Source organism: Myotis daubentonii, chromosome 3, assembly GCF_963259705.1.
Source record: "Myotis daubentonii chromosome 3, mMyoDau2.1, whole genome shotgun sequence".
Taxonomy (NCBI): domain Eukaryota; kingdom Metazoa; phylum Chordata; class Mammalia; order Chiroptera; family Vespertilionidae; genus Myotis; species Myotis daubentonii.
The window spans coordinates 3,489,150-3,517,104 of record NC_081842.1 but is presented as its reverse complement, the minus strand read 5'-3'; the positions used below and the strand labels follow the sequence as shown (position 1 = coordinate 3,517,104).

Genomic DNA, 27,955 nt, shown 5'->3' with positions numbered 1-27,955 from the left:
CTTTTATTAATATAAATAACTGCCGGAAACCAATTCTAGCATGTCATAATTGCAAGAGTTTCATCAAAAGGTTGATGGAACTTAGGGACTTAACAAGGGGTGAGTCACACATGTAGTCACCTGTTGGGAATGGCTGAAGGCATTTCCCCAAACCTGAAAAGGGATGATGGCTTGGCTGCCAGACAGCTCAGGGCATCTTAATCTACATGTTATTGCCTCCTACTGGCCAAACACCTGAACAGCCATAGGCTAATTCTTCCATTCTGACAATGCCTCTGTATATGAAAACCCTACCCTTTGAAGTGTGTATCTCTGCCTCCCCTCAGGACAAATGGTGTTAATAAAAAGCATGGGGTCCTGAGACGAGGAGAACTTAGATCTTAGTTTCCTTTAAACTAGGCTCCTCTGCCCCCCAAATGCCTTTCAAAATTACACTTCGTCTCTGGACTCCTATTTAATCTACGCACAGCCTTCTCCAGATTCCTGAACACTTCTTGATGCAGGAACGAGAACCCCGGCAGGTAACTTCTCACGTGACTACTGCATCCCCAACTAGAGAACAGGTTCTTTCAAAGCAGTGAGGGCCTGGCTGGCGTGGCTCAGTGGTTGAGCACCAACCCTTGCACCAAGTTCGATTCCCAGTAAGGGTACATGCCCGGGTTGCAGGCTCGATCCCCAGTGTGAGGCGTGTAGGAGGCAGCTGACCAGTGATTCTCTCTCATCATTGATGTTTCTATCTCTCTCTCCCTTCCTCTCTGAAGTCAATAGAAATACTTTTTTTTTTTTTAAAGGCAGCAAGGTGCCTTCACCTCCTGAAATGGAACCTTGGTCCTGCCTATCAACACAGAGCAGGGAACGCCCCTGAATGGAGACTTCCCCAGAGCTAAGCGCCACGAAGGCAGGGGTCAGCTGTCCCTCCACGGCTGCCTCCCGGGCATGGGGCACCCACCTTGCTTGGCACCAGGGACTCAGGACACCACCCTAAGCCCAGGCTTCCTGCCCGGGACCCTCAAACTGAGCTGGATACACGGCACCTGGGCTAATCCCTAACCTGTTGTACCCAACTCGTTTCGCTCCTTAAAGAAACGCGTCTGATGCCTTTCAAGATAAAGCAGGTTAGGCTTTGTAGACACGTAGGATGTTCCTCCCCGGATAATAACAAAAGCGTATCAGCTACCTTTACTGACGTCCCAGATGATGGCCGTGTTGTCCACAGAGGCGGAAGCCATCAAATTGCCATCGGTGGCCCAGCAGATATCGTACACATCTTCTAGGTGGCCCCTGGAATCCAGAGGGGGGCGGGGGAAAGGAGAGAAAGAGGACAAGAAGTTTAAAGGCAGACGCAGGCACCACAGGTTAGAATGGGATGTTAGAAACTGCCGCTGGGACTATCTGAGCTACAGCCAGGACCGACCACATCCAAGGATATCTGTCTTTAAAACTGATTCGATTTTACTTGTTAGCAGAAACTCAGGAAATCCATTTTAATCATGCTTTTCTCTTTTAGAACCATTCTCGTATTTCTGTCTCGCATACGGAAAAGTTTCAAGGGAGATACAAAAGTCAGAGCGCACTGTCAGCTGAATGCAGCCCTCGGGGCGGACGGGCCCCGCCCCCGCACCTCAGCGTCTTCACCACCGTCCAGTTCTCCTTGTTCAGCTCCGCCTCGTCCTCGTCCTGGAAGGCCACCTGCTCGGGCTCCTTGCTGTCGTTCACCTTCCACAGCAGAATGACCGCATCTGGCGGGATTAACGGGGACAGGCTGCTTTACCGCTCGCCCTTCGCGCCCGGCTTTAGGCTATGAAATAACAGGTACCTTGTTCAGCTTCGGCCGCGAGCATTTACTTCTAAGAAGGCTGAGGGGAAAACAGGTTTGCCTTCTGAGCTAAAACCCCAAGATCAAACTCATACCAGATCAGAGCTAGACAAGTCGCCTTCAACAGAAGGGTCCCCTGGCGGGCCAATCACCACTGCAGAGCGACTAACAAACCAAAAGGCAGAGCCGAGAAACAACCGAGTAAAAAGAAACCCGCGCTGGTGGGATAGCTCCGTCGGTTACGGCGTGCTCCTCATACGCAAGGTTGCAGGTTCCATCCCCAGTCAGGTCACATACGGGTATGCATCAAACAATGAATCATCAGTAAGAGGAACAAATGTCTCTCTCTCTCTCTTTGTCTCTCTCTCAAGTCAATAAATAAAAATTTTAAGTAAATTAAAAGGAAAAAAAAACAACCAGCAACAAAGAGCCACTAACACCAGGGATGGCAAATGTTTCCTAGCTGTGCAACCTTTAGCAAGTCACCTGAGGCCTCAATTCCCCACTTGTAAACTGGGGGCAACAGCCCTAGCAGGTGTGGCTCAGTGGACAGAGCATCGGCCTGCGGACCGAAGGATCACAGCTTCGATTCTGGTCAAGGGCACGCACCTCAGTTACAGGCTCCTCTCTGGCCCGGGCCCTGGTCGGGCTTGTGCAAGAGGCAACCAATCAATGTGGTTCCCTCACATCAGTGTTTCTCTCTCTTTCCCTCTCTCTTCCACGCTCTCTAAAATCAAAGGGAAAATATCCTCAGGAGAGGATTAAAAAAGAAAGAGAAAATAAAATGGGGATAATAACAGGGGGGTTGGGAGGATTAAATGAGTCAACATGCATAAAGCACTTACAGCTCCACGCCCGCCTGGGGAAGCCCGCGTGTCAGCTAGTCATATCTTGCACGCATCTCATACATTAGCCTGACGTCATCGATCGTCCGCTCCCTAACCACCCGCGTTCTGAGTCACGCTCACCACATTACCTCCCGCCCAGACACGGCTTCCCTCGGAGAACGGCCCACAGAGGCCAGGGAAGGGGGCATTCCCCTCCTATGACTGGGTCCCGGGAGCTCGGTTGAGCAGAGATGCGCCCCAACATGAGGACACACTCCACTTGCCAACAGCAGGTGCCTGGGCCTCCAGGGCCAGAGGGCTTTGCCGCCCGGGGCAACCTCACAGCAGACTGCCGGCCAGTCCCGCCAGGGGGCGCTCCCACTCACCACCCTTCCCCTCTCTGCCCACACTCAGGACACATGGGCACTGAATTTACCAACCAGGTCTCTTTTCCTCCTGCAAGCAAAGTCTGAGATTTCTGTTTTATTTTGCACTGGCTTCTAGACTGTTCTAGTGTTAAAGCATGGTAAAAAGATTTACTTTTTTTGTATAGTTTGAGTAGAGATAGGGAATATACAGAGGCCCGGTGCACGGGATTCGTGCACTGGTGGGGGGCGTGGCCTGCGGGGATCGGAACGCTGTGGGAGCACTCATCCCTGTCAGCCAAGCGGCTGTGGACCCTCCCTCTGAGCGGCTGCTCCCTGGTCTGGCATCTTCCATGGAGCCGGAGCACTCGCCTCTCCAGGGGACCCAATCGGGCCGGGCCCAGGGACAACAGAGGTGGTGGAGTAGGCCTCAGTCCCACAGCGGCCACGAACCCGCCTCCCAGCCTCTAGTCAGTTCTGCAGCACCATGTGGCCTGTGGGTGTCCAGAGGAGGCGGCAGGGAGCGAGGAGGAGGAGCCTGGGGTGAGGAGGCAACAATCGCAGCCCAGGTTCCTGCCTGTTTGCCCAGGTTCACAGCACAGCAGCTCATCCTGGTCAGCTGAGTGGCACTCCCACTGTGGTAGCACACTGACCACCAGGGGGCAGCTCCTGCATTGAGTGTCTGCCCCCTGGTGGTCATTGCGTGTCATAGCGACTGGTCGTTCTGCCCAGGCTTTTATTATATAGGATGCAGTCATTTTAACCAAACTGCTAAAATCATTCCCATTATGAAGGTTGAGGCCAGAGGAAAGATTCCATTCTTGTTCTAACTGGCCTGGGAACTTAAACGTTCTGCCCAGATATGCCCCTGGACAGACACCAGGCCTCCTGATAACCCTGACTGCCCTCTGAAGGACTCGGTGTCCAGCACCTGACACCCATTCCCCAGATCACCAGATGGGATCAAACCCCTGGTGCCCACCCTCGAGCCCACCTGGCATCCATCATCCTCCCCGACACCTGACTGATGACCGTCCTGGACGAATCCCAGGGCTAAGAATGCAGGACTGACAATTCTCAAGAATGTACTTTTGACCATAAGAAAAATTGAACTTTTCTTTCCTTTATGGAGCACTTCTTGGTTTTTGCCTGTGTTCCCAGTGGGTAAACTGTAAGACACTTGAATAAGTCTTTCTCCTTTTTTACTAGCCAAAGCCTCCAGACTTTTCTTCAGGTCGTGGGACATGTTTTATGCCAAGAAGCACAAGCAGAAAATGTAAATCAACCTACTTCCATGAAACAAACACGTTGAGGGCCATGTGAACAATACCCCCTAAGCCAGTGGTTCTCAACCTTCCCAATGCTGCGACCCTTTAATACGGTTCCTCATGTTGTGGTGACCCCCAATTTCATTGTTACAAATTGAACATAATTAAAGCATAGTGATGAATCACAAAAACAATATGTAATTATAGATGTGTTTTCCGATGGTCTTAGGCGACCCCTGTGAAAGGGTCGTTGGACCCCCAAGGGGTCGTGACCCACAGGTTGAGAACCGCTGCCCTAAGCCAATTAATTAACTAATTATACAGAAACATGGGCAGACTGTGATCACTTATACGTTCTACACTAACAGTTAAGCCAGGCCAGCACAGGGCCAGGAGACCCCGTCAGAATGGGAAACACCGCCTACTGTCTCCACGCCAGCCCAGAGGGAACACGTGGGCAAGGAGGCATTTCCAGATAGGTCTTCTCAGTTTACGTTTGCTGCCCCCATCTGCTTGTGCTCCCCAGAACATAAACGAAAGATGGACGGGTCCAGCGACCTCTAACGTAAACAAGCCTTACTTGGCTCACGCCTCAGGGTTTGACAGGAGACACACGGATACGTAGCCTCTGAAGAACCTTGAAGTGCGACACTCACCGTCTCCCCCGGATGCTAAAATCTCCCCGTTTGGAGAGAAGCGCACGACATTGACGGCTTTGGTGTGGCGGGCCAGATTGGACAAAAATTCAACAATGGCCTTCCCATCCGGTCCTTTTTCCACCTTCCAGACCTGTGGACACCAAAACACGCATCCAGAGCCACCCAGAGTGAGCACCTGCCCTGCTCCGCGCACTGAAATCACCCTCTGCTTATGTTCAGGAAGACGACGTAGCTTTTCTTTTGAAACATAAAAGGAAGGAACTTGCCGAAGCCGGTTTGGCTCAGTGGATAGAGCGTCGGCATGCGGACTGGAGGGTCCCAGGTTCGGTTCCGGTCAAGGGCATGTACCAGGGTTGCGGGCACATCCCCAGTGGGAGATGTGCAGGAGGCAGCTGATCGATGTTTCTAACTCTCTACCTCTCTCCCTTCCTCTCTGTAAAAAATCAATAAAATATATTTAAAAAAAAAAAAAAAAAAAAAGGAAGGAACTTGTGTCTGAGCCATAAGCCCACAGTCCCATTGCTGACTGTCCTCCCTCCGGCCTCGTTCTAGACCAGACTGGTCCCCGATGGGGACCTGGCTCGGGTTCTAAAAGCACAGGGATCAAGTCCCCTTAATCTGACCCAAGGAGAAAGCGGCTTCTTTCAGTTTCCTTGTTCCCTCCCGGCCCTGAGAGTGCGTCCCTCTGGGCTAGATGAGGAAGTACGGAGTTGGCTGGCATCAGCTTTAAATGGAAGCCTGGAGAATCCTGTCTCAGCGGGGCTCCCTGTGCATGCTCCTCCCGCCCGACTGACCCTCACGGCGGTGTCCACACCCGCGGACGCCAGCCTGTGGACCCTCCCGGCCGCGCCGTGCTGGAAGTCCAGGCTGTACACCGGCTCCTTGTTGTGCCAGGCGATCTCGCAAGTGATGACCTTCATCCTCCCGAGTCGCGGGCAGCGTTCCTGTTCCAACGACAGAGGAAAGCTGAAAACCCGTGGTGACGAACTGAAGAGGAGAGCTGGGAGTCGGAACACTTGTTATGAGCCAGGAGTCCTAACCACGGAAAATGCACGCTGGCAGCTCGGGTTGCTACAGCATCGCCCTGATACATACACCAAGGTGGCCCGCAGGGTCGCAGGTCAGGGCACATCCAAGAAGCAACCAATAATGGTTAGAATAAGTGGAACAAATCATATTTCTCCCTCGGTCTCTCTCTTCCTTCCTCTCTCTCTCAAATCAACCAACAATTTTTTTTTTTAATGCACGCTGTACTGGAAAACATGCGAATATGTCCTGACACAACACCTTGCAAGTTGCACCTAAAGTGCTCTGTTGAGCCCTAGCCGGTTTGGCTCAGTGGATAGAGCGTTGTTGGCCTGTGGACGTAAGGGTCCAGGTTCGATTCCAGCCAAGGGCACATGCCTGGGTTGGAGGCTCCATGCCCAGCACGGGTAGTGCAGGAGGCAGCTGATCCGTGATTCTCTCATCATTGATATTTCTCTCTCTTTCTCTCTCTCTCTCTCTCTCCCTCTCTGAAATCAATAAAAATATATTTTTTTAAATGCTCTGTTGAGCCCTGGCTGTTAGGTTTGTTCTCCTGCTACTTGGAAAAGCAAAATGGAACACGCAGGCAGAGAAAATCAGGAGGCCCGCGGGCTGTGCCCCCGCCCCCGCTTAGTGGCGATTGGGGGGCGCAGAGGGAGCCAGAGGGGCCAGCGAGGGAACCCCACTTCCAGGAGCCTAGCCGCCTGGTGAAGGGAGCTCCCAGGAGGAGGAGCCCACAGGAGGAGGGGACTATCCGGGAGAGGGGGCTGCCCGGGGGCTGCAAAAGGAAGGAGCCGGGGGCGCTAGGTAACCCTGCTCCCAGGGTCGGGGCCTCCCGGGCCAGGGACCCCCTCCCCAGGCCGCACGCCCGGGTAGCCGAGACCTGGCCCGGCGGGGAGGAGACCGCGGGGCCGGGGCCGGGGCCGGGGCCGGGGCCGGGGCCGGGGCCGGGGCCGGGGCCGGGGCCGGGGCCGGGGCCTGGGCGGGAACCGGCCGCCCGAACGCGCGCCGCTCCGGAGGCATCCCTGACCCCGCCGCCGGCCCTCAGCGGAGCCTCTCGCCCCTGCCCGGCCGGCGCGGCCCGGTTCAGAGACCCCGGGGGACACGGGAGCCCGCAGCGCGGAGAACTCACCTACAGGCACCCGGTCATTCAGCGGCTCCAGCGCGCGCTCCGCTTCCCGCGCGCCACAGGCCCCGCCCCGTGGGAGGGGCTACAGGGCGCCCCGCCCCCCGGGCGCCGAGCGTGCTGGCCCTGCGCCGCGGAGGCATCCAATCAGGGCCAGCTCCCGCCGGCTCCGCGGAGCGCTCCCGCGGCGGGAGGATGGGTGAGTCGTCCATTCATTCGTTCATCGCTTTTTCCTGTGTCGGTTCATTCTTCTAGCAACCATCCCAGCACATGGGCCACGCTGGGCCGCATGCTGACGCCGAGGCCTACCCTCGGGAAACGCACAGGCGGTTAGAGGAGGAAGGAGCGGCCCTGCAGGACCGGACCTCCCAGACCCGCCCTAGACTCCCGTCTTTCCCTGGGGCAGCGGGCTTTGGGGCTGTAACCTGTCTCGGGCCCTGTCTTGGTCTCTAGAATTTCAATCAATAAAAGACTGTCCTCGACATCCTGTAGTCATGTACGCAAGGAATTATAATGAAAAGGTAAAGTGGCCCTAGCCGGTTTGGTGCCGTGGGTAGAGCGTCTGGCCCGCGGACTGAAGGGTCCTGGGTTCGATTCCGGTCCAAGGGCACATGCAGGGGTTTGGGGCTCGACCCCCACTAGGGGTCGTGCAGGAGGCAGCCCTTCAATGAGTCTCTCGTTGATGTTTCTCCCTCTCCCTTCCTCTCTGAGATAAATATAAATAGATAAGTGAACGAAACCACGTGCTCTTCCAGTCCCAAGGACAAGGTTATTTCGGGTGTGAGGACTCCAAGGAAGTCTGAAGAGAAGGGGCATGTAAAGGCTTCAGGTGGTAGCGTTTGGGGTCAGCGGCTGGGAAGTGAGGACTCGCGCTCAAGAATATCACAGTGGCAACAGAGCAGAGTGGGAGCAGTGGGACTGTGATGGCAAAGGATGGGTGGGCAATGGCCCGGGAGTTTTGCAGGCCAAGGGGTTTTGCAAAAGGAATGCCACCCTGTGCCGCCTGGAAGAAAGCCTCCCCCAGGTGACTCTCCCACCCCCACATCCCCTCCTCTTTCTCCCTGGATGTCATGGCACTGAAATCAACCAGGTCTCTTTATCCTTTTGCGAACAAATATTGAGGTTTGTTCTTTATATATTGGCTTCTAAAAGATTTGGGACTTACACTCTGGACATACTTGAAAATGTGTGTGGTGTCTATTAATTCCCATAACCTTTTTTATAATGTCTTGCAAGGGACGAGAAATAAATGAGCATTAGGAGCAATTTGTTTGAATTTGATGCAAATATGTATCTAATCAACACTAATAAAAGAGAAAAATGGTAATTGGCGTACAACGATACCCTTTTCATTGGCTAATCAGGGCTATATGCAAATTAACTGCCAACTATGATTGGCAGTTAACTGCCAACTAAGATTGGCAGTTAACTGCCAACAAGATGGCAGTTAATTTGCATATGTAGGCACAATGCAGGGAGGCAAAAGGGAAAGCAGGAAGAAGACCCCTGCCACTGACAGTGATCGGAAACCCAGGGGTAGGCGCGTTCTGCTTGGAAAAGCAAAATGGAACACGCAGGCAGAGAAAATCTCTTTGCCCTGCCCCCCAGCCATGATCGGAGAATCAGGCGCCTTTTCCGCCCTGGCCAGTGATAGCAGGAAGTAGGGGTGGAGCCAGCGATGGGAGCTGGGCACGGTCGAAGCTGGCAGTCCCGGGAGCTAGGGGTCCCTTGCCTGGGCCTAAAGTGGAGCCCACAATTGCGGGGCCGCTGCAGCTGCGGGTCCCCGCTGCCCGAGCCGGACGCCTCAGCCAGAGGCGTTAGGCCTGGGCAGGGGTGGAGCCTGCAACCACGGGGAGCTGGGGGTCCCCTGCCCAGGCTTGACACCTCTGCCGGAGGCCTCAGGCCTGGTCAAGGGGCCGATCCGGTGATTGGTGATCGGAGGGTGATGAGGGTCAACTCCTCTGGCCGAGGCATCAGGCCTGGGCGGGGGGCTGAGCCGGGGATTGCGGGGATATGATGGTCCCCTTGCCCAGGCCTGAAGCCTGGGTCAGAGGCGTCAGGCTTGGGCGGGGGGTGGAGCAAGCGATCAGAGGGAGATGGGAGTCCCCTGCCCAGGCATGATTCCTGGGCCAGAGGCCTCAGGCCTGGGCGGGGGCCAGAGCCAGTGATCGGGGGGAGATGGGGGTCCCCTGTCCAAGCCTGACACCTCTGGGCAAGGGGCCGATCAGGCGATCAGAGGGTGATGGGGGTCTACGCCTGAGGGCTCCCAGTATGTGAGAGGGGGCAGGCTGGGCTGAGGGACACTCCCCCCCCCCCCCGCCACCCAGTGCACGAATTTTGTGCACCGGGCCCCTAGTGTAAAGATAAAAACTTCAATATAAACTGGACACATTTATATGTGTCCAACTACTATTTTCTGGAAGGACATACAGAACACAGTGGTGGTTCCCCTTAGGGAGGTGGTGAGGAAGTCTTTCCACTCTACCATTCTGTTCCAGTTCCAACTGTTCCCCCTTCCCCTCCTCACACATCCCATCCCAGTGAGAAAGTGGCCACGCTGGTCCTGAGTCTGTTTCAGGAACCACCCGCGTTCAACGTTTGCAAATGGTCCTGTCGGGTACAAATGAATGGTTCTTGGCTCTGATGGCTTACTCGGAGGCCTTAAAAACTACTACTGATATCTGGTCCAATCCCAAAGACTGACTTAATATGGGGTGCAGCCTGGACCGGGGGTCTACAGGACTCCCCAGGTGATTCTAATACGCCGCTGGGGGTGCGAACCACCAGTATATGCCATCTTAATCACTCCTCAATGACGACTAATGACCTAATGGGCTGTGTGACAGCAAGAATCAAGCATCTGGACCATGTGCCGTCATCAGCAGCCTCTGCACGTCCGGAACGTGGGGCCCAGGTGATGGACATCTTCAGGACACGCCACTGCAGCCTGCTGTGTCAACTCATAGCTTTCACTGATTTTGTAGCCTTCGCTGACTAAAGTGGGTCTTTGTTGGGATTGTGGACTACCTTCTCATGCTGTTTTTAATTAGTATAAGCAACACTGCCCTCCTACACTAGCCTTTTACAAATGTAATTTAACAAAAAAGGTAAGTAACTCTACCTAAATGGGATATATGCCATGAGAGTCCACGTTGCTCTCGGTCAAACTCGTTAGCCTCTCTCTCTTCAATGAGGCAGCCAGGCAGCGTCCCCAACGCAGAGATGCAGATCTTTGTGAAGACCCTGACTGGTGAGGCCCCTGTCCTTGAGGTCGAGCCCAGTGACATCACTGAGAATGTCAGAGCTTAAAATCCATGTGGGCAAACAGCTGGAGGACGGCCGAACTCTGATGATAAGAGTCACAGAGCCCACCCTGCACTCGGCGCCTCGTCCGCGGGTGCCGCCATCAGAGCCTCCCTCCACTAGCTCGCGCACAAGTACCACTGCAACAAAATGGTCAGCACGTGTTCCGCCCGCCTGAACCCCCTGCTGTCAACCGCCGCAGGAAGTGCGGCCACACCAACAACCTGCACCCCAGAGGGCTGAGTAGGGCCCCTCCACCTCCTCAGCCCACAGGCCGCCTTCTGCCTGACTCCTGTGACCCTGAGGCCTCACTAAAGTCGCTCTTTTGTTGATTGACTGGAGCAGTTAAAAAAAAAAACAACCTGTTAGCCATATTTTCAAAAGAACCCTATCTTAGCAGTATGTTCTTAAAAGGTGAAAAATATACCAATACCTCCCCCATTAAAAGCCAAATAATATCCATAAAATATATTTTTTGCAAGAATATAGCTTACCAAAAGGAAAAAATAGCAAATTCCAGAAAGAATGGCTACATAAATACTCACAAACTTAGACTGCTGCCATTTAAACAGTTTCTCCAGACTGAACGGTTAGACACAGAAAGCGCTTCTTCCCGGGTGTAACCATGAGCACTCGTGCTCACTCCCTCAGCAGGAGCTCAGTCTGAGGCTAAGGAAACAGCCAGGTCTTCCAAACAGAACTGTAGTAAAATGTGCTCAACTTTAGGGTCCTTAGTGAACACAATTTCAGTTTTCAAAATATAATTTGAATACAGAATTCTTTAAAAGTAATATCTGAAGAGTTAGACATCATATATATTTTTATTTTATTATAAGAACTTTTAAGTTTGGGGCAGATACAATTGTGACAGAAAACCAGCTTCATACCAAAAATACACTTTCAATTACTTTATCAAGCAAATAAAACGATCTTCATTTATTTGCTTTTTCTAGAACTTAATGTACAGTAAAAATTTTATATTCTATGTGACAGATATGTAATTAAACATACATACAAAAAAAGAACATGTATTGAATGTTCAGAAAAAGTAAAAATAAATAGCAATGATAAAACTTTGGAAAAAATAATGCACATTTTAGTTGTGGGAAATTAATTATATATACACAGTTAAACTTAATAGAAAGTCATCTCTTTAAAATTGCACAAAACAAGGGACCAAGAAAAGCAATTTAATGGCATGTGATACCATAATCATAGGGCAATTTGTTGCTTAACTCCAGGACATAGAACACTTAGGTTCGTAATACAATGAAAGGTATGCAGTATTGTTCGAGAAAGATTGTCTTCCCCAACTCACTTAACCTGTAGTGATCCTATAAAAAAGGCTGCACAGGAAATTTCATTAAAAGAAATATTAGCAATTATTGTGCCCACTTCATGCTAAGCAGCCAAAAATGGGCTTAAAAGTAAACATGGTCACACAGTTAATATACTTGATAATTTTTTATACTAAAGATTATTTCCTTGTTGTATAAAAACACTTTAACGATGATTGGCAATCTCAGCATGAAAATATCCCGGCAAAGTGGATGGAGACAGTTTCTGCTTACCTTATTTTCAGGAAAAAAATATTTCAGGAGATAAGCATTTATAGAAAAGGAAAGTTAATGCTCAATTCACTTACAATTTATCAGGAGTATTAATCCATTTTTTACAAATGCCTATTTAAACTTCTCTGTAAGAAAATGAAAGGTAGCATTCCCATTTGCATTTATGTATGGCACAGCCCTCACTCAGTTCAGATAAAAATACACTTTGGGAAACCAGAAAAGATTGCACAAAGGTTAGGGGCAACCTGAAAACCTCTTGGTGAAAAACACTTATGTCCTTTAGGGCAATAAAAAAATATGTGCAGACTTAATTACAAATATTTACATTTTAAAACAGAAACATGAGTTCGCTATTCAGCTGCTCAATATCAATGATTCACAGGCATTTCAAACGGTGTGATAATGTGTCCACACGTTTGTGGCCACATTTGAATGCATAGGATAGAGTAAAGATTATGGTTCTTCAGTCTGTCACCTATTATATCTATAAAACAAAATTATTTACATTTTGAAAGCTGTACAACCAAAAGGACTGAGCAAATAGTTTTATTATATCGAATAATATAGACTTTAAGAACTACTGATTTCACTCATTTGTTCGACAACTTGTCCTAAAATCTCATCAACGACATCAACATCATAATTCACTTGCTGAAGATCGAGGTCAGGTACAATCATGGCCAGCAGTTGTCCCACATTAACTCGGAGAGATCGCAGTTTGAAGCTGCAAATACAAATATTACACTTATTTAAAGAAACAACTATTACGTTTATTAGATGAACACTGCAATACAATTTAACAGCTATGTAGGGCTTAATATTTTAGGGGAAATTAATCTGCTAATTTAATCACTCATAACCCAATGTAATAATTACGTATCTATTGGCGGTCAGTAGTGTTTCATAACACTAGTGGCTCTTTGGCTCCAACTTTTACAATTTTGACTTGAGACTGGAGAAAACATGGACTGGTAAAATATATAACTTATCACCTAGAAAACAGTGACATACAGTAAGAACCCTGGTTGGTCTAAAATAAGAGTGCATCTCTGACTTTCAGCTGCCTTTGAAGAAAGTAGACAGAACTGTTCCCTAACACATGTTCTATGAGATATCATCGCTGTGTGAGAGGAGAAAGAAATGATTCTGTGGTCAAAGACGCTCATAAAACATTGGGTTAATTAATGTTTAACAAGACTTTTTAAAATGCAAGACTTCATGCTGAAGAGCACCGACTACCCATTTTTTAAATGCATTTACAGGAAACCAATGTGTCTCTCTCACTTCGATGTCTCTCTTTCACTCTCCCCGGTCCCTTCCCTTCCACTCTCTCTACAAGAGATGGAAAAAAATATCCCCAGGTGAGGCTGACAAAATAATAAATAAAACAGCATGAGTCACTCAGGTCAGTGCGCCAGAGGCATCTGGGATCCCGCTTCCGTGTGCCGTTTATCACACTGCACTGCGGCCAACCGCTTGCACTTCTACCAGCATCATGGATGCGGGTGGTCTGAGAACCAGCGGGGAGTTTTCCCTAAACCCTTTCCCTCCATGCTCATGTGCAGTACTCTATTGTTTCTATTTCCACAAACAGACTCAGTGAAGTTCTTCAAAAACTTAAGCTAGAAAACAAAGTAATAATATAATTGATGGTCAAGTGAGGGTAGTAGATTATTTCTCAATGGTACCTTTTAGCTCTGAAGTCCTATCATATTAGCCCTTCATGTCTTATTTATGAATGGTATACCATCAACACAGCACCAACACTGTCCCCCCTCCCACCTAACTTCTCCACTCTCAAAAACAAAACAAATCGAAACGGAAACCCAGTTCCATTTTATACCTGACTGAGATAGGGTGGGGGTAATCATTCATTTGCTGTTTTCTGATTTTCACAGAACTTCTTCCTAATAATCACCTGTACTATGGCAATTTCTAATGACGGTGGCATTTCCTAAAAGTTAAGATGGGGGAAGGCACATAGTAGTAAAATGAGGATGGCAGACCATAAAGAAATGGTGCCAAATACAAAAGTAAGAGAAATCAAACATTCCAAACCACCCTGACCAATCACGAGCTAGTCCTTCGGAACTCCTATTTCACTTAAGTTGAACCTAAACTGTTCATCTCTGAAGGGAAGGGTGATAACATGCACTCCTTTTCTCTCTCATCTATCACCATGTTGGGATCACAGCAGTCAATAGCTGCTTAGAGTAGCTGTTAGATGTGTGATAGCAAATTAGTATCTCGCTAACCAGAACTGAGCGCAGCAAAGTGCCTCAACTGAAATTACCTTTCCCCATCAGCATAATTTACAGACTCCTCGATGTTACTTGAAGTTGAAACATCTGTTCCTCTTTGTTGACTTGCAGATTTTAATTGTTCAATTTCAGTTTTCAGTTCTTCACACTGTGAACGAATTTGTGATTTCTCTATTTGCAGTAATTCAACCTGACAAGAAAATTAAATTTACTATAAAATTTAGAAATAGTGATATCAAAGCACAAATTTAAGCTAAGAAATGTAGAAAACCTGCTTGATGAAAATTACCACCAAAAAAATTAGACAAAACCCCCAATAGCTTTCAGTGTTTAATTTCATTTTTCCACCTTTTTACATTGAAAGGAAACAAAATGTCCATTACAACTTACTAAAAACATATATGCTTCCTAAAAACTCAGAAACCAAGATTAAAATGCCTACGTGACGTTGATGTCACAGAGGCTTCTGTTCGGGCACACTTCCCGCTCTAAGTTATAGCAGAAAGCTTAGACTGACTTTGATCGATGATGTCATCTAGCTCCTAAACCAGTAACACGAAGATGAAAGTGACTGAGCAGTTATGTTAGCAGAAGTTACGTCAGCAGTATCTCCAGGAGCGGGCAGTACTGTTGTTTCCAAACTTTATTTAGCTGAGAAAAACCCTCCGTTCAAACACCACGTAAATATGATACATAAAATAGATGTTCTTTAAAAAGGAGCTACCAAATTTGACCTGGGGGCAGTGCAGAGGCCACTACTTAGCTCCTGATACTAAAACCTCCTTTTTCCTCAGTAAAGAACCCCCAAACAGACTGCAGGTCCAAGGCACCCATTAGCCAGGTACCTTAAGTCCCAACAGATGGAATATACAACTTTCAGCAACAGCCTCCTCCTCTTTCCTTCTGCTTGGAATGTTAGCCACATGATGGCTGGGCCTGAAAGGCCAGCTCAGACCACAACTGCACGCTGTGAAGCAAAGGAACCCAGCAGTGTCCTGTGCACTACAGGGCATTACCAGACCGGTCACCAGCGCTGAGTCCAGCAGTGCCCATCTATCTCCAGACAGTTTAAGAACCAAAACTACCCCACACATTTCCATATGCCCCAGGCCTAATCCTCAGTGGAGAGCCAGGACAGTGACATGCAATGAGCGGAAATTCGTACTAAGTGATGTGTTCCGTACTAAGCGATGTGTTCCAATCCGGCAGCTGGCAGTGGTCTCAGACCGAGATGGCCCTGGATTCCCATGACCACCAGGAAGCTCAGTGATAGAACTCACCTCACTTTTATACTGGTCCCTCTCGACAGTGCATTTGTCCAGCTGTCTAAACACATCATCCAGCTGCATGACCATTTCGTCCATCTCACTTTTACTCTCACTATTGGAACACTGACTGCATTCGTGCTTCACGTGCTGCGAAGCGCTGCACTGTTTCTTCAGCCTTTCTATTTCGTCCAGAGCTTGCCGGTACTGAGATGCCACGTGGTCTAGACTTTCAGATTGGCCATTAATGCTTTCAAGTAAATACACAGCATCGGTTTCGGTAGATTGATGGCAGGTTTCCTTCTTCACGTATTTGTCATTCATTTCCAGTATCCTCTGTTGTAACTGCCTGATTTGGTCAGTAAACATATGACATTGTCTTTTATAATCTTCTTTTTCTTGGGTAACTAGAAGCAGCTCATTTCTCAGTTCATTTACCCGGCACCCAGCATCACCCACAGCTTTATCAAAGGTCTCCTGCATTTCCTGTGGCTTCCCTTCAGCTTCCACACAGGATGGCAGTGCAGCTGTATCGTTTCTTGTATTGATGTCATCTTCAATCGTTTCTTCCTTTTTAACCACCACACCTGGGACTTCAGTCTGGGTGGCCACAGCAGTTGCCTGATCACACCTGGATGGCAAGGTTCCTGTTGAACTAGTCTGGTCACAAGGTTCACTGTCACCCATAGGCTCGTCCTGAAGCATGTCACCCATACTTTGCTCGATGTGACTCTGTTCTGGTTTCATTTCAACATTCTGATGATCTATTGCAGGCTTGGGAGTACTGTTCTCTTCTAAGATGATGACATCTTCATCATCCTCTCTAGAAGCTGGATTTTCAAATGCTTGATTACTCAATCTCGGAGTCTTTGCATTCAAAATGGAGGAACGAATAGGAAGTCTCCGTTTCATGCTGGAAAAGATTGTACATGCAAATTGTTATGAAGTACAGATATGAACAAAATAGATGGCTTTGAATTACTCTACCTTAAAATGTGATGAAATACTCATGTTTATTTTTTAAAGCAGTGATATATTATTCCACAGTATTACCCAATGAGTCAACGGAGTACAGAACACGCTCTCCCTCTGCACCTGAGAAAACACTGCTGAGATGTTTAAAGGATCAGATCTGTAAACTGCCAACATCTCTGCACTTGCTGTCCTCTGGGCATTTCAAGGTACCCATGTCCAACCCAGAATGCACCACCCACCACAGATCTGTCCTTTGTATTCTAGAGCTCAGTGAGTGGCATTGCCATCCCCATCTGCCCATCATGACCTGTATCAACATTCAGTGGTCAAGTGAGCCACTAAGTAAACCAGTATGCCCTATCCTTTCATATAAAACAATATTCCCTCATTAAAAATTGCCTCATTTTCTTCATTTCCTTGGCTTTCTCTGAATTTATCACCAATTGATTACTTTTTGTGCCACTTAAAGGGATATTTGTACTAGTTTCCTGTTTGGGCCTTCTGTGTCAGACCTCAGGTTTCCTTGATTTAAGAAAGATTTTCTGCCGAAACCGGTTTGGCTCAGTGGATGGAGCGTTGGCCTGCGGACTGAAAGGTCCCAGGTTCGATTCCGGTCAGGGGCATGTGCCTGGGTTGCGGGCACATCCCCAGTGGGAGATGTGCAGGAGGCGGCTGATCGATGTTTCTAACTCTCTCTCTCCCTTCCTCTCTGTAAAAAATCAATAAAAATATATTTTAAAAATAAAGAAGAAAGATTTTCTGCCCCAGCCAGGTGGCTCAGTTGGTTGGAACATCATCCCATGCACCGAAAGGTTCGATTCCTAGTCACAGCACGTACCTAAGTGGCAGATACGGTCCCAGTAGGGGTGCATACGGGAGGCAATGGCTCAATGTTTCTTTCTGACATCAATATTTCTATCTCTTCCCCCTCTTCCTCTCACAGAAATAAAAAATAAATAAATAAAGTATCCTAAGAGGATTAAAAACAAAGAACTTCCTTTCTTGGCTTACTCTCTATCGAAGGGGTACAAACTCTAATAAAATCTTGAGAAAGCACACACAGGAAATAAAAAATGTAAAATTTTGCATCATGATGATGTATTTACTTCTTGTGTTTACTGGCTTGGTTTCATACAGACTTTCAGGTTGGAAGTTACTTTCTCAAAACTTTAGAAGCATCGCTGATTTCCTAGTACCATTCAGTGTGTCTGCCTGTCTCACCCTGCCTTTGTGCTCTTTGTTCCTAACAGCAGCTCTGTTCCCCCGTGTCTAAAACTCCATGACATGCCCTAGCCGGTTTGGCTCAGTGAATAGAGCATTGGCCTGCAGAATGAAGAGTCCCAGGTTCGATTTTGGCCAAAGGCACTTGCCTGGGTTTATGGGCTCGATCCCCAGTAGGAGGCCTGCAGTAGGCAGCGGATCAATGATTCTCTCTCATCATTGATGTTTCTATCTCTCCCTCTCCCTTCCTCTCTGAAATCAATAAAGAAATATATTTAAAAACAAAAAAAACTCCATGATGCTACTTGGAATGGTGCTTTCCCAGACAGTATGCTGTGTATGTAGTGGAATGAAATCTTTCTTCCATTATTTCCTCCCCTTTGTTTTCAGATTCCCTAATAAGATGTTGACCTTCCATCTCTTTTTCTACCTTCCAACTGCTCATCTTTCCATTCTAAGAGGCTTACCTGTCCAACATCTACCCACCTCCCAGTAAATGTCACATGGTTTCTTCACTCCCTTTCAGTTTGTACATGGCGATCCTTGGCCATCTCTTTCTATTGCAGAGTGAGGGCTGGGCTTGTGATTCAAGAGCACTCAAACACTCCGCATCCAGAGCTTTTATCCTGGGAACCCAGCGAGGGGAGGAAGGGATAGGGATTTCTCACCACTCAGTATTCAAACTTGCGCTTACTCCTGTTTTCAAAACAGTGGCGCACTGACATCTTCAGCAGAAAACACTGCTCCACAAGGTCACCTTCCCACCTCCTGACACAACGAGAGCAAACAAGCCTCCTGTTCTCGGCCTAGTCTGCACCTTCGGAAGAACCGGTGTTTCCAAGTTCTGAGTCTGTTCAGAGGTCTCCGGAGTTAACCAGTTGATAGGGCATTGCCCCATTATTTTTTTACCAGGCTTATTCCTAATCTGTCATTGTCAAGACCTACTTTGTCACTGCCACAGACTTTGACTCTATGAATCTGAGGGGTATAGGCTTTAAAATTAATGAAAATTTTCTCTCTATTCTTTGCTTCCATTTTAATGATAGTCACTTTTAAAAATAAATTCCATTATTTTTTCTCTGTAAACTACAGATTTTTCTTTTTCTTACTTTGTCTGGAACCATCTTTATGAAAAAAAACCAAGAATACAAAGGAGACTGGTTTTAAAAAATTCACACAAGTTTTTTTTTAATTATATTTTATTGAATTCTTTTACATAGAGGAAGGGAGAGGGATAGAGAATTAGAAACATCAATGGGAGAGAAACATCGATCAGCTGCCTCCTGCACACCTCCTACTGGGGATGTGCCCGCAACCAAGGTACATGCCCCTGACCGGAATCGAACCCAGGACCCTTCAGTCCGCAGGCCGACGCTCCATCCACTGAGCCGAACCAGCCAGGGCTTCACACAAGTTTTTAGTTAAGTAGCAGTCCAGCCCCAAAAGAAGTCCCCTAAATGTGGGCTGTAAGGGCAAACTGTTTAGAGCATGTCCTCCATGTACATATGCAGAAAGGCAGCTATTTCTACTCTTTCCTAAGGTCACAAATCCCTTGGAGAATTTAATGAAGGTCACAAAACCTCTGGGAAAATCTGGCTTCATTATCTCAGAGAACCTTGTTCCAATGCTTCTCTTTCAACAATAAACATCAGGTGTAGTCGGTCTGATCCACCAGTTCGCTCACCTCACCTGATCTTTCCTCACCTGGTCATTCCATCCCCTCTGAATGGGCTCTGTGCACAGTCCTGCTTTCAGGAACCAACCGAAGTACGACCTCATCCCGAAGCCCTCCCGGGCCATTCCAGGCAAGAGCTGGAACTAACCGTTCAATCCACTGTCACTCATCCCTTTCTTTCCTTCCTTCTCCAACCACTCCTCCAAAATACACAGTGTCACGGGCTATGCTAAAAATGTATAGGTCACACTTGACACTATAATATTACTAGAGGCCTGGTGCACAGATTCGTGCACAGGTGGGGTGGGGTCTGGGCGGCCCACCCAGATCAGGGTTGATGGGGCCATTGCACCTGATGGGGTGGGGAGGGGATGATCGGGGGTGGGGCAGGCCAGGGTAGGGGCAGCAGGCGGTTGGCTGGCCAGCCCCGCCCCCTGGTTGAACTTAGAGGGGACAATTTGCATATTAGCCCTCTATTATGCTGAATACTGTTAATTATTTTATTTTTTTCCTTTACTTAGATACTGATAATCCTAAAAGCAGAAACCACCCTGGCCAGTGTGGCTCAGTTGATTAGAGCATCGCCCCTTACAACAAAAATTTGCAGGTTCAATTCCCAGTCAGGGCAAGTAAGGGAAGCAACCAATTGACGTTTCTCTCTCACATCAATGTTTCCAACCCCCCTTTCTCTCTCAAAAGAAAAAAAAAATCAATAAAAACATCCTCAGGTAAGGAGTAAAAAAAGAAAAAGCAGAAAATTTCATGCTATAGAAAATCTCAAAGAAGTGACAATTTGATCAAATTCCACAATAAATACAATTAATATTTTTGATTTAAATAGGTGGCATAAGTGGGATGGGAAAGTACGTGTGGATACTATAAGCAGTCACTTGTCCTGTGGACTTTTTACATGCACTTAAACTACAATTTCTTAGACGTGCCTACAAGTGCCCAGGAAAGGCTCTGTTTAACTGTCTCCCCCAATGGAAAGCACGTTTTTGCCACTGACCTGTTGCTCTCAGGCTCAGACTGGGGTGAACCCCTGTTGTTTACAAGTCGTGCTGCGTAAGTATTCGCTGCTTCTGAAAGATGTCCTCTTGGAACACTGTCCTTCACGGGAGAAATACTTGGCAAAGGGATTGTTGAAAACAACAGTTCAGTATTAATCTGTTGGAGGGGAAAAAAATTCTTAAAGGAATTTTTTTAATGTGCAAGGCCCAAAACAATACATTATTTTCCCTTACTCAGAAGATGCTGAGAACTATCCTACCCTGTAACTTCCCTGTGCTACACGAGGGAGCAAAATACAATAGGCCAATGAGCCCCATCCATCCTGCGAGTGAGCTAAGAATGGTTTTACGTTTTTTAAGGTGTGAACAAAACAAATGAAAACTATGCAACAGAGACTATATGTAGTCCACAAAGCCCAAAACATTTACTATCAGGACTTTTACAGAAAAGATTTCTTGGCCCTGTACTATATACAGAACTTACTGAGATATAATAACTTTTTTCTAGGAGAAATAAGTTAAAAACAGTCATAAAGATACTGCCTTTAAAAACAAGCCCACTATTCTTACCGCCCCACGAGTTCTGTTCTCACCCCCAAATCCTAAGCTTTATACAAGAAAACATTTCAACATAATTATAAGCAAACACACACATCTGCAGCAGACCAAAACTTCCCACACAAGTAGGACCCCCTCGTCACATACTCAGAACAGGCTCCTCAGCACCAGTGAGCAATCAGAAAGAAAGCAAGGGGCAGGGAGAGTGCTCAGCAAAGAGGGAGAGAACCCCACAGCTTCGGTCCAGGTTAGCACTGGAACCTAGCTCCTGGGTGTTCCTGCGTACTTTTCCTTGACTGCCTAGCAACAGGGTTCTAAAAAGAATGTCTGCCTTTCCGCAGAAGATGCCCAACTCAATAATAAAACTGAACAGCTCAGCACAGCCAGTGCGGCTCAGTGGTTGAGCATCAACCCAAGAGGTCGCCAATTCCTGGTCAAGGCACATGCCCGGGATTCGGGATCAATCCCCAGTAGGAGGCGTGCAGGATGCAGTCAAGTGATCATTCCATCAATGTTTGTCTCTCATTGGTGATGTTTCAATCTCCCTTTCCCTTCCTGTCTTTTTAAAAAAAAAAAAATGGGGGGGGGGGGACAGTTTGAAGTTGTTGGGTTAAGAAGTCAGGGTTGGAAAGAGGGCAAGGAGGGGTACAAGAAAAGAGAAATATGTGAACTGAAAGAACAAGATCACTTCCATTTGTATGCAACTCCTAAGCTTTAAAAATATCTGTGCTCTAGCTGGTTTGCCTCAGTGGCTAGAGAGTCGGCCCTCGGACTGAAGGGTCTTGGGTTCGATTCCCTGTCAAGAGCCTGGTTTAAGGTCTGTGAGGCAACCAATCGATGTTTCTATCCCACCTCCCCCCCCACCCCCCGGGCAACTACTGTAAAAAAAAAAAATCAATGGGAAAAATATTCTCATGTGAGGATTAACAACAACAAATTTTTGTTAAATTAATCCCTACCCAATATAAGACACAGCTATAAAATGGGAGGCTTCATTACCTGAGGGAGCCTTTCCAGTTGTCTGATCCTGTATTTATCCTTGTCTCTTAAAAAAAAAAAAAAAAAAGATGAAAAACGTATTTAAATCTACTTCGCCATTATTGTTCAATTCTGTCTTGCAAAGAGACTTGCCATCTCACTCCCAAGTCCCTGGGATGTGCACACTAGAATCAGTGGTGCGTTAGGCAGGGAACCCCTTCTACCCCTCAGGCCCTGGGGCCTCAGCTTGCCCTCCCCACTGTTTACGGGCCTCGGAATGGGAATACCACACAGGCCTCCACTGGTCTGTCTACCTCCGTCCTGCTGGATTTAAACAGTGCACCATAAATCAAAACTTCCAGAAAGTTCTTGGTGAACTCTGCCTTCTGTGTGCAGCACATCAGTCTAAGTTCACCAAGGCTGACCGACATCACTAGTTACCTAGCGCCCCTAGCCCACCTCCATGTCCACATGCCCACTCACACATTTCCTCTAGTTGAGTCAACAAATCATTGTGCCCTGTACATTCTCATCCTACCTTCAAGGCCTCTTACAAAAATGTCCTTCATGAATTTTCCTGATCCATGTTGCCCTCTCCATCCTGGGGCCAGAAGTGACCTTCCTTATGGCCTTCCCAACAGGACTAGATCGTGCCTTGCATGGTACTTGTTAACTTCTAAGTCGTAATATTCACATCTCACCTTCCCTGTTAGACTATAAGCTCATACAGGGTAGCATTCACTTACGATGCATCTGTGTGTGGCCCCAAAAGACAAACTATTCTGTATGCTAACTATTTGTACGTAGGGCAGCAATAAACAGGAATGATAAAAGGGCGGGTATCCACAGCATAAACTTTTTTTAAAAGCACTTTCTGTTATGTACCCCACAACAAAATCATTCCTTCAGTCATAATCTTTGTGGCTGTACAATCAACCCCTGAACAAGGGTCTGAGCTGTGCAGGTACTCCTAAACATGGACTTTTTCTCAATAAACACAGTCAGATCTCTGTATCCCTGGGTGTCGCATCTGCAGATTCAACCAACCATGTGCACAGAGGGCCACTTAAGTTGTAGGCAGATTTTTGACAGCAGGAGTAAGGTGTGGGGGGGTTGGTCGGCGCCCCAACCCCCACTGCTGTTCAAATCAGCAAATACTGCAGACACATCACTGTTGAGGTTTTGGGTGTTAATTCTTTTCCCACCGCAAATCAGTGCCGCTCTCACCTCTTTTTGTAGGTTTTTTCATAAGTCGGATGCACCAAATCCTCATCTTCAGGTTCTTCTGGAACATCACAGTTTCTAGTCAGAAAAATCACAGTGAAGAACAGGTCAGCAGTGCCTAGTCATACACCTTGAACAGGATTTCCTCCTTTCCAAAACGGACACTCCCAACTATCTGGTACCTGAACTGTGGGTCAGGGTTATTGGAGCAATACCATTTTTCTGGGAGTTGATCTATCCCATCTGGTAACTTTCGCCACTTTAGACAGGAATCACATTGAACCCATGTCTGATCAGGACGTTTCCTATAATAAAAAACAAAGTATTAGCATGGAAACATGGATGCTAAATACACTTCCATTAGCTTATCTGTATCATTTCCATCATAAAATGCCTCTATTATTTAATTCTATCCCTGAAAATTCATGACATCTATTATTGTGTACACCAAGTTAAACCAAAACAATTTTGATTACCTTCAAAAGGTTAAAAATGACAGGCCAATTTAGCAAAATGACTTAAATGTATTATTTATTAGCATACTATTAAACTTGCTCCATGATAATAAAACTCAAACTTAAAATATTTCAAATATCTTGCTCTGAAATTTATAGTTAGTACCTGCAATGTCAAATCTAGTATATTTATTAGCAAAATAAATCACCGGGTACAGAAAACCAGACAAGTGGTATTACTAAGTTTAAGCAATTTTTTATAATTGTATTTCATTTTTATCCTCTATTATAGCACATCTCTGAACTTAAAATTTATATATTCTTTCAGTTTATAAAGTACTTCCTTACTTTTATCATTTAAAAATTACATTGATCCTATAAAAAATTGATATAGACTCATTTAACATATGAAGACTTCACCTTAATGCGTGTAACTTTTTAAATGTAGTTTTTAAAAAAATGCATTTACAGTCATATGAGACTTCAAACAGTCCAGAAGTTTGCGAAGAAAATATAAACCAATTTCAGGAGGTGACATTATTGCATGTGTACAGAGACACACACAAAATAAATGGGAAATTAATACAGAGTTGTATCTTTGTTTTTTCATTATACATCGTGAACTTTTTCCCACCGATACACACAATACACAGCAGGACTCATTCACAGCATTATTACTATGTGCCAGTTTGTTTCGGAGCGTTTGTCAGGCATCTTATCTTTTAACTAGAGGCCTGGTGCACAAAAATTTGTGCACTTGGGGGGAGTCCCTCAGCCCGGCCTATGCCCTCTCGCAGTCTGGGATTCCTTGGAGGACATCCACTTGCCAGCGGGGAGCAGGCCTAAGGTGCAGTCAGACATCCTTAGCGCTGCTGAGGCGGGAGAGGCTCTCACCACCACTGCTGTGCTGGCAGCCATCAGCCTGGCTTGTGGCTGAGCAGAGCTCCCCCTGTGGGAGCGCACTGACCACCAGGGGGCAGCTCCTGCATTGAGCATCTGCCCCATGGTAGCCACAGTGTGCCATAGTGACCAGTCATTCCCAGTCGTTCTGCTGTTAGGGTCAATTTGCATATTACCCTTTTAATATATAGGATTCTTACAATTCTAGGCAAAAATTGAAGCTTATAAGAGGCTAAGTAAGAAATTCAATGTCACTTGGTTACTTAAGCAGCAAAACTAGATTTCAAACTCAAGTCTGGTTTATGAGATGATAATACAACACAGGGTAAAAACTGTTTCATCCATCTTTTGTGACTACCTATAAATGTATATATTCATTAGTTCACTATTCTAAAATGTTTTATTTATTTTTAGAAAGACAGAGAGGGAGAAAGGGTGGGAGGGAAACATGTCATTGTTCCACTTATTTCTGCATTCACTGTTGCCCCTTGAATGTGCCCTGACTGGGGAGCGAACCCAAAACCTTGTCATACAGGGACAAAGCTCTAACAAACTGAGCTTACCTCCCCAGGGCCTATCATCAAGTCATTTTATGGTATGCTGATCTAAATTGTAGAATTTAGTCCTGACTTTGGGTTAGAGTCAACTGTAAACACTGTACAATCAATGTGCCCTCCAATATCACATCTTGATAGTAGAGAGGGTGAACTTTTTAATGCACACTTACTGTATATCTTCAACAGGCAAATTTAGAGGATATTCTGCATTTTTCTTCACTTTCATTTCATTCCAATAATCATTCAGTTTATCTCCCAGTGCTAGTATTGTAAGCCTGAAAAGTAAATTATGAAACCAATTTAAGAAAAAAATAATAATAAAGATTAAATCTTTGTCAAACACAGAGAAAGCACAACCTAGCAATGATCAGGTGAACACTGGTGGGGGGGTGGGTAGGGAGTAGGGACGAAGGACCCCTAAAAGTACAGTTAATAAAAAACACTCAACGTAACAGCAATTTTGTAGAAAGGACTTTTTTAAGTTACGAGTGCAGAGTGAGGGTCCTCTAGGAAGGAAGACATAATGTAATACGTTGGGTCCCTTGTTCTGAAAGAATGCGGCCAACCAATCATGGGGAGAACCACTGAATTTCAACTCCAACTGTCCAAGCTTCAATTCAAATCAAACTCACACTTTTGGTGTATGAAAGTATGCAATCATTCCCAGGAAGTCTATTTCAAATAGCTTCTGTCCCACAATTAAAGACTTGCACTTCTCCCACAGTAAGATGTCTTTTCTTAATTGAGTTTATTGGTGTGACATTTGTTATTAAAATTACATAGGTTGCAGGTGTACAATTGTATAATACAGAGGTTCTCAACCTGTGGGTCGTGACTCCTGAAAATACATCCTGCATTTCAGATATTTACATTACGATTCATAACAGTAGAAAAATTAGAGTTATGAAGTAGCAACAAAAATAATTTTATGGCTGGGGGTCACCACAACATGAGGAACTGTATTAAAGGGTCACGGCATTAGGAAGGTTGAGAACCACTGGTATAATACATCATGTGTTTATTGCACTGTGTGTTCACCACCCCAAGCCCCATAATAAGATGTTAAAATCAATGGGACCTACTGAAATAAATAAGACTAAAGGCACAATTCTTCCTCGTCTCTTTTTCTCATCACCTCTACTCCTCAGTCCATGAGACTGCACCGAATTCTGTTCAGAATATACCTAGGAGAGGAACTGCAGGGTCATGGGGTGGGCATTTACTTCACAGCCTATTAGTTTTCAAAAATGATCAACCAACAGTTTTACATCCCGCAGCAATGTACGATGAGAGCTCCAACTGCCCTACAACTTGCCAACATTTGCTGTGTTTTCTTCACTGTAAATATTTATCCACTTTTGCCCATTATGATGGGAGCTTTTTGCATCTTGTTTAAAAAACCTGCCTAACAAAAGATTATAAAAGTATGCTTGTTTCCACTTTGGTTTTGCAGTTCTCATTTAGGTCTACAATCCATCTAAGAACTGGCCTTCTGCTTCATTTGAGAGGTAGGAGTTAAAGTTCATTTTATCTGTACAGCCAGCCAACTGAACTGGTCTCTTTTGGAAAGATGATCATTCTTACTACACTCAAATGCAACCTTTGCCACAGCAGATGACCATCTGTATGAAAGTAGGGGTTGTTTTTTGACTCCTCTACTCCATTTCACTGGACCATCTACCCTTTCATTAACACCCGCTTTCTTAGCTACTATGGCTTTCTAAGTGTTATTTAGTAGTGTGAGTCTTCCTGCTTTGTTGTTCTTTAATGCCTGTCTTAAGTGTTTTCAGTCTTCTAATGGTCAACTTATAGTTCAGATTAAGCCTATCAATATATCAACACACACACACACCTGCTGGGTTTTTTGGTTCTCTATAAAACTGAAATTGCATTTAATTATTTTGGAGAAAAACTGACATTTCATAATACCCAGTGTTCCAATTCTTTAACGTAGTATACCTACTTACTTAGGTCTTAAATTTCACTCCACAATATTTTGTGGTTTTCAGTGTGTCGAGGTCTTTGTGTATTTGATTTCCTCTAAAGTAGGATCATCTTTTTATGATGATCTTACTGATTTTTTTAAAAATATCATGTTGTTTATCTGTTGCTAGTACACAATGATTTCTGAATACTTCTTACCCAGCAACTTTAGAATACATATCACTTGTTCCTTTATTAATTCCAATTACAGATAATTTTGGACTTTCTACATATTATCATCTGCAGAAAAGTTTTATTTATTCCTTCCCAACCCTCCTAACTTTCATTTCTTTTTCTTGCCTTATTGTACGGGTTATTTCCTCTAGAACAATTGTACATAACTGATGTCTTTATCTCACTCTCACTCTGGGGGGTTGGGGGAGTAGCTATTGATTATTCACCACTAGAAACGATGCCTGCTCTTCCTGTAAATACTCTGGACTATTATTTGTAAATAACTACTGTTACTATGCCCTTTCTGTTAATGGTTTTGTAAATGTTCCTTTTTCTAAATCACAAATGGGTGTGGTTTTATCAATTGATTTTTCTATATCTATGAAAATAGCTATCAGAGTTTTCTTTTTTAGCATCAGTGTGATGAGTAACACTGAATTTTGAATATTAAAAACCATCTATGGCATCTAGCAATACATCCACTTGGGTTAAATGTGTCATACTTTTAACTTTTCAGCAGATGGGATTTGTTATTATTTTAAGACTAGGGGCCCGGTGCACGAAATTCGTGCACTGGGTGTGTGTGGGGGGGGGAGTGTCCCTCAGCCTAGCCTGCCCCCTCTCACATACTGGGAGCCCTCAGGCGTTGACCCCCATCACCCTCCAATCGCAGGATCGGCCCCTTGCCCAGGCCTGACGCCTCTGGCCTAGGCATCCGGCCCGGGCAGGGGGGACCTGCAGTGGCAGCGGGGGGCGCC

The 27,955-nt window shown here is 46.1% G+C and overlaps 2 protein-coding genes across 5 annotated transcripts in view; both read right to left on the bottom strand.

Annotated features, from left to right (window-relative positions):
• The window catches only part of CHAF1B (chromatin assembly factor 1 subunit B), a 158,424-nt gene extending 151,246 nt beyond the window's left edge, over positions 1 to 7,178 (bottom strand). For 2 of the 3 annotated variants that reach the window (XR_009451738.1, XM_059686423.1), the window contains exons 1-4: positions 5,730 to 6,038; positions 4,933 to 5,065; positions 1,622 to 1,739; positions 1,178 to 1,281 (exon numbers count right to left, since the gene is read on the bottom strand). Coding sequence is in view for 2 of the 3 variants with exons in the window: in XM_059686423.1 (XP_059542406.1) it covers positions 1,178 to 1,281; positions 1,622 to 1,739; positions 4,933 to 5,065; positions 5,730 to 5,855 (481 nt within the window). In the remaining variant the exon portion in view is untranslated. Of the gene's footprint in view, positions 1 to 1,177; positions 1,282 to 1,621; positions 1,740 to 4,932; positions 5,066 to 5,729; positions 6,039 to 7,093 lie in introns of those variants that run through there. The other variant, XM_059686424.1, reaches the window with a different exon arrangement.
• A 4,007-nt stretch (positions 7,179 to 11,185) lies between these two features.
• The window catches only part of MORC3 (MORC family CW-type zinc finger 3), a 54,395-nt gene continuing 37,625 nt past the window's right edge, over positions 11,186 to 27,955 (bottom strand). For both annotated transcript variants that reach the window (XM_059686421.1, XM_059686422.1), the window contains exons 10-17: positions 25,211 to 25,315; positions 23,311 to 23,433; positions 23,132 to 23,206; positions 21,926 to 21,971; positions 20,368 to 20,525; positions 15,503 to 16,400; positions 14,255 to 14,412; positions 11,186 to 12,685 (exon numbers count right to left, since the gene is read on the bottom strand). In XM_059686421.1, coding sequence (XP_059542404.1) covers positions 12,532 to 12,685; positions 14,255 to 14,412; positions 15,503 to 16,400; positions 20,368 to 20,525; positions 21,926 to 21,971; positions 23,132 to 23,206; positions 23,311 to 23,433; positions 25,211 to 25,315 — 1,717 coding nt within the window. In that variant the 3' untranslated portion in view covers positions 11,186 to 12,531. The remainder of the gene's footprint in view (positions 12,686 to 14,254; positions 14,413 to 15,502; positions 16,401 to 20,367; positions 20,526 to 21,925; positions 21,972 to 23,131; positions 23,207 to 23,310; positions 23,434 to 25,210; positions 25,316 to 27,955) is intronic.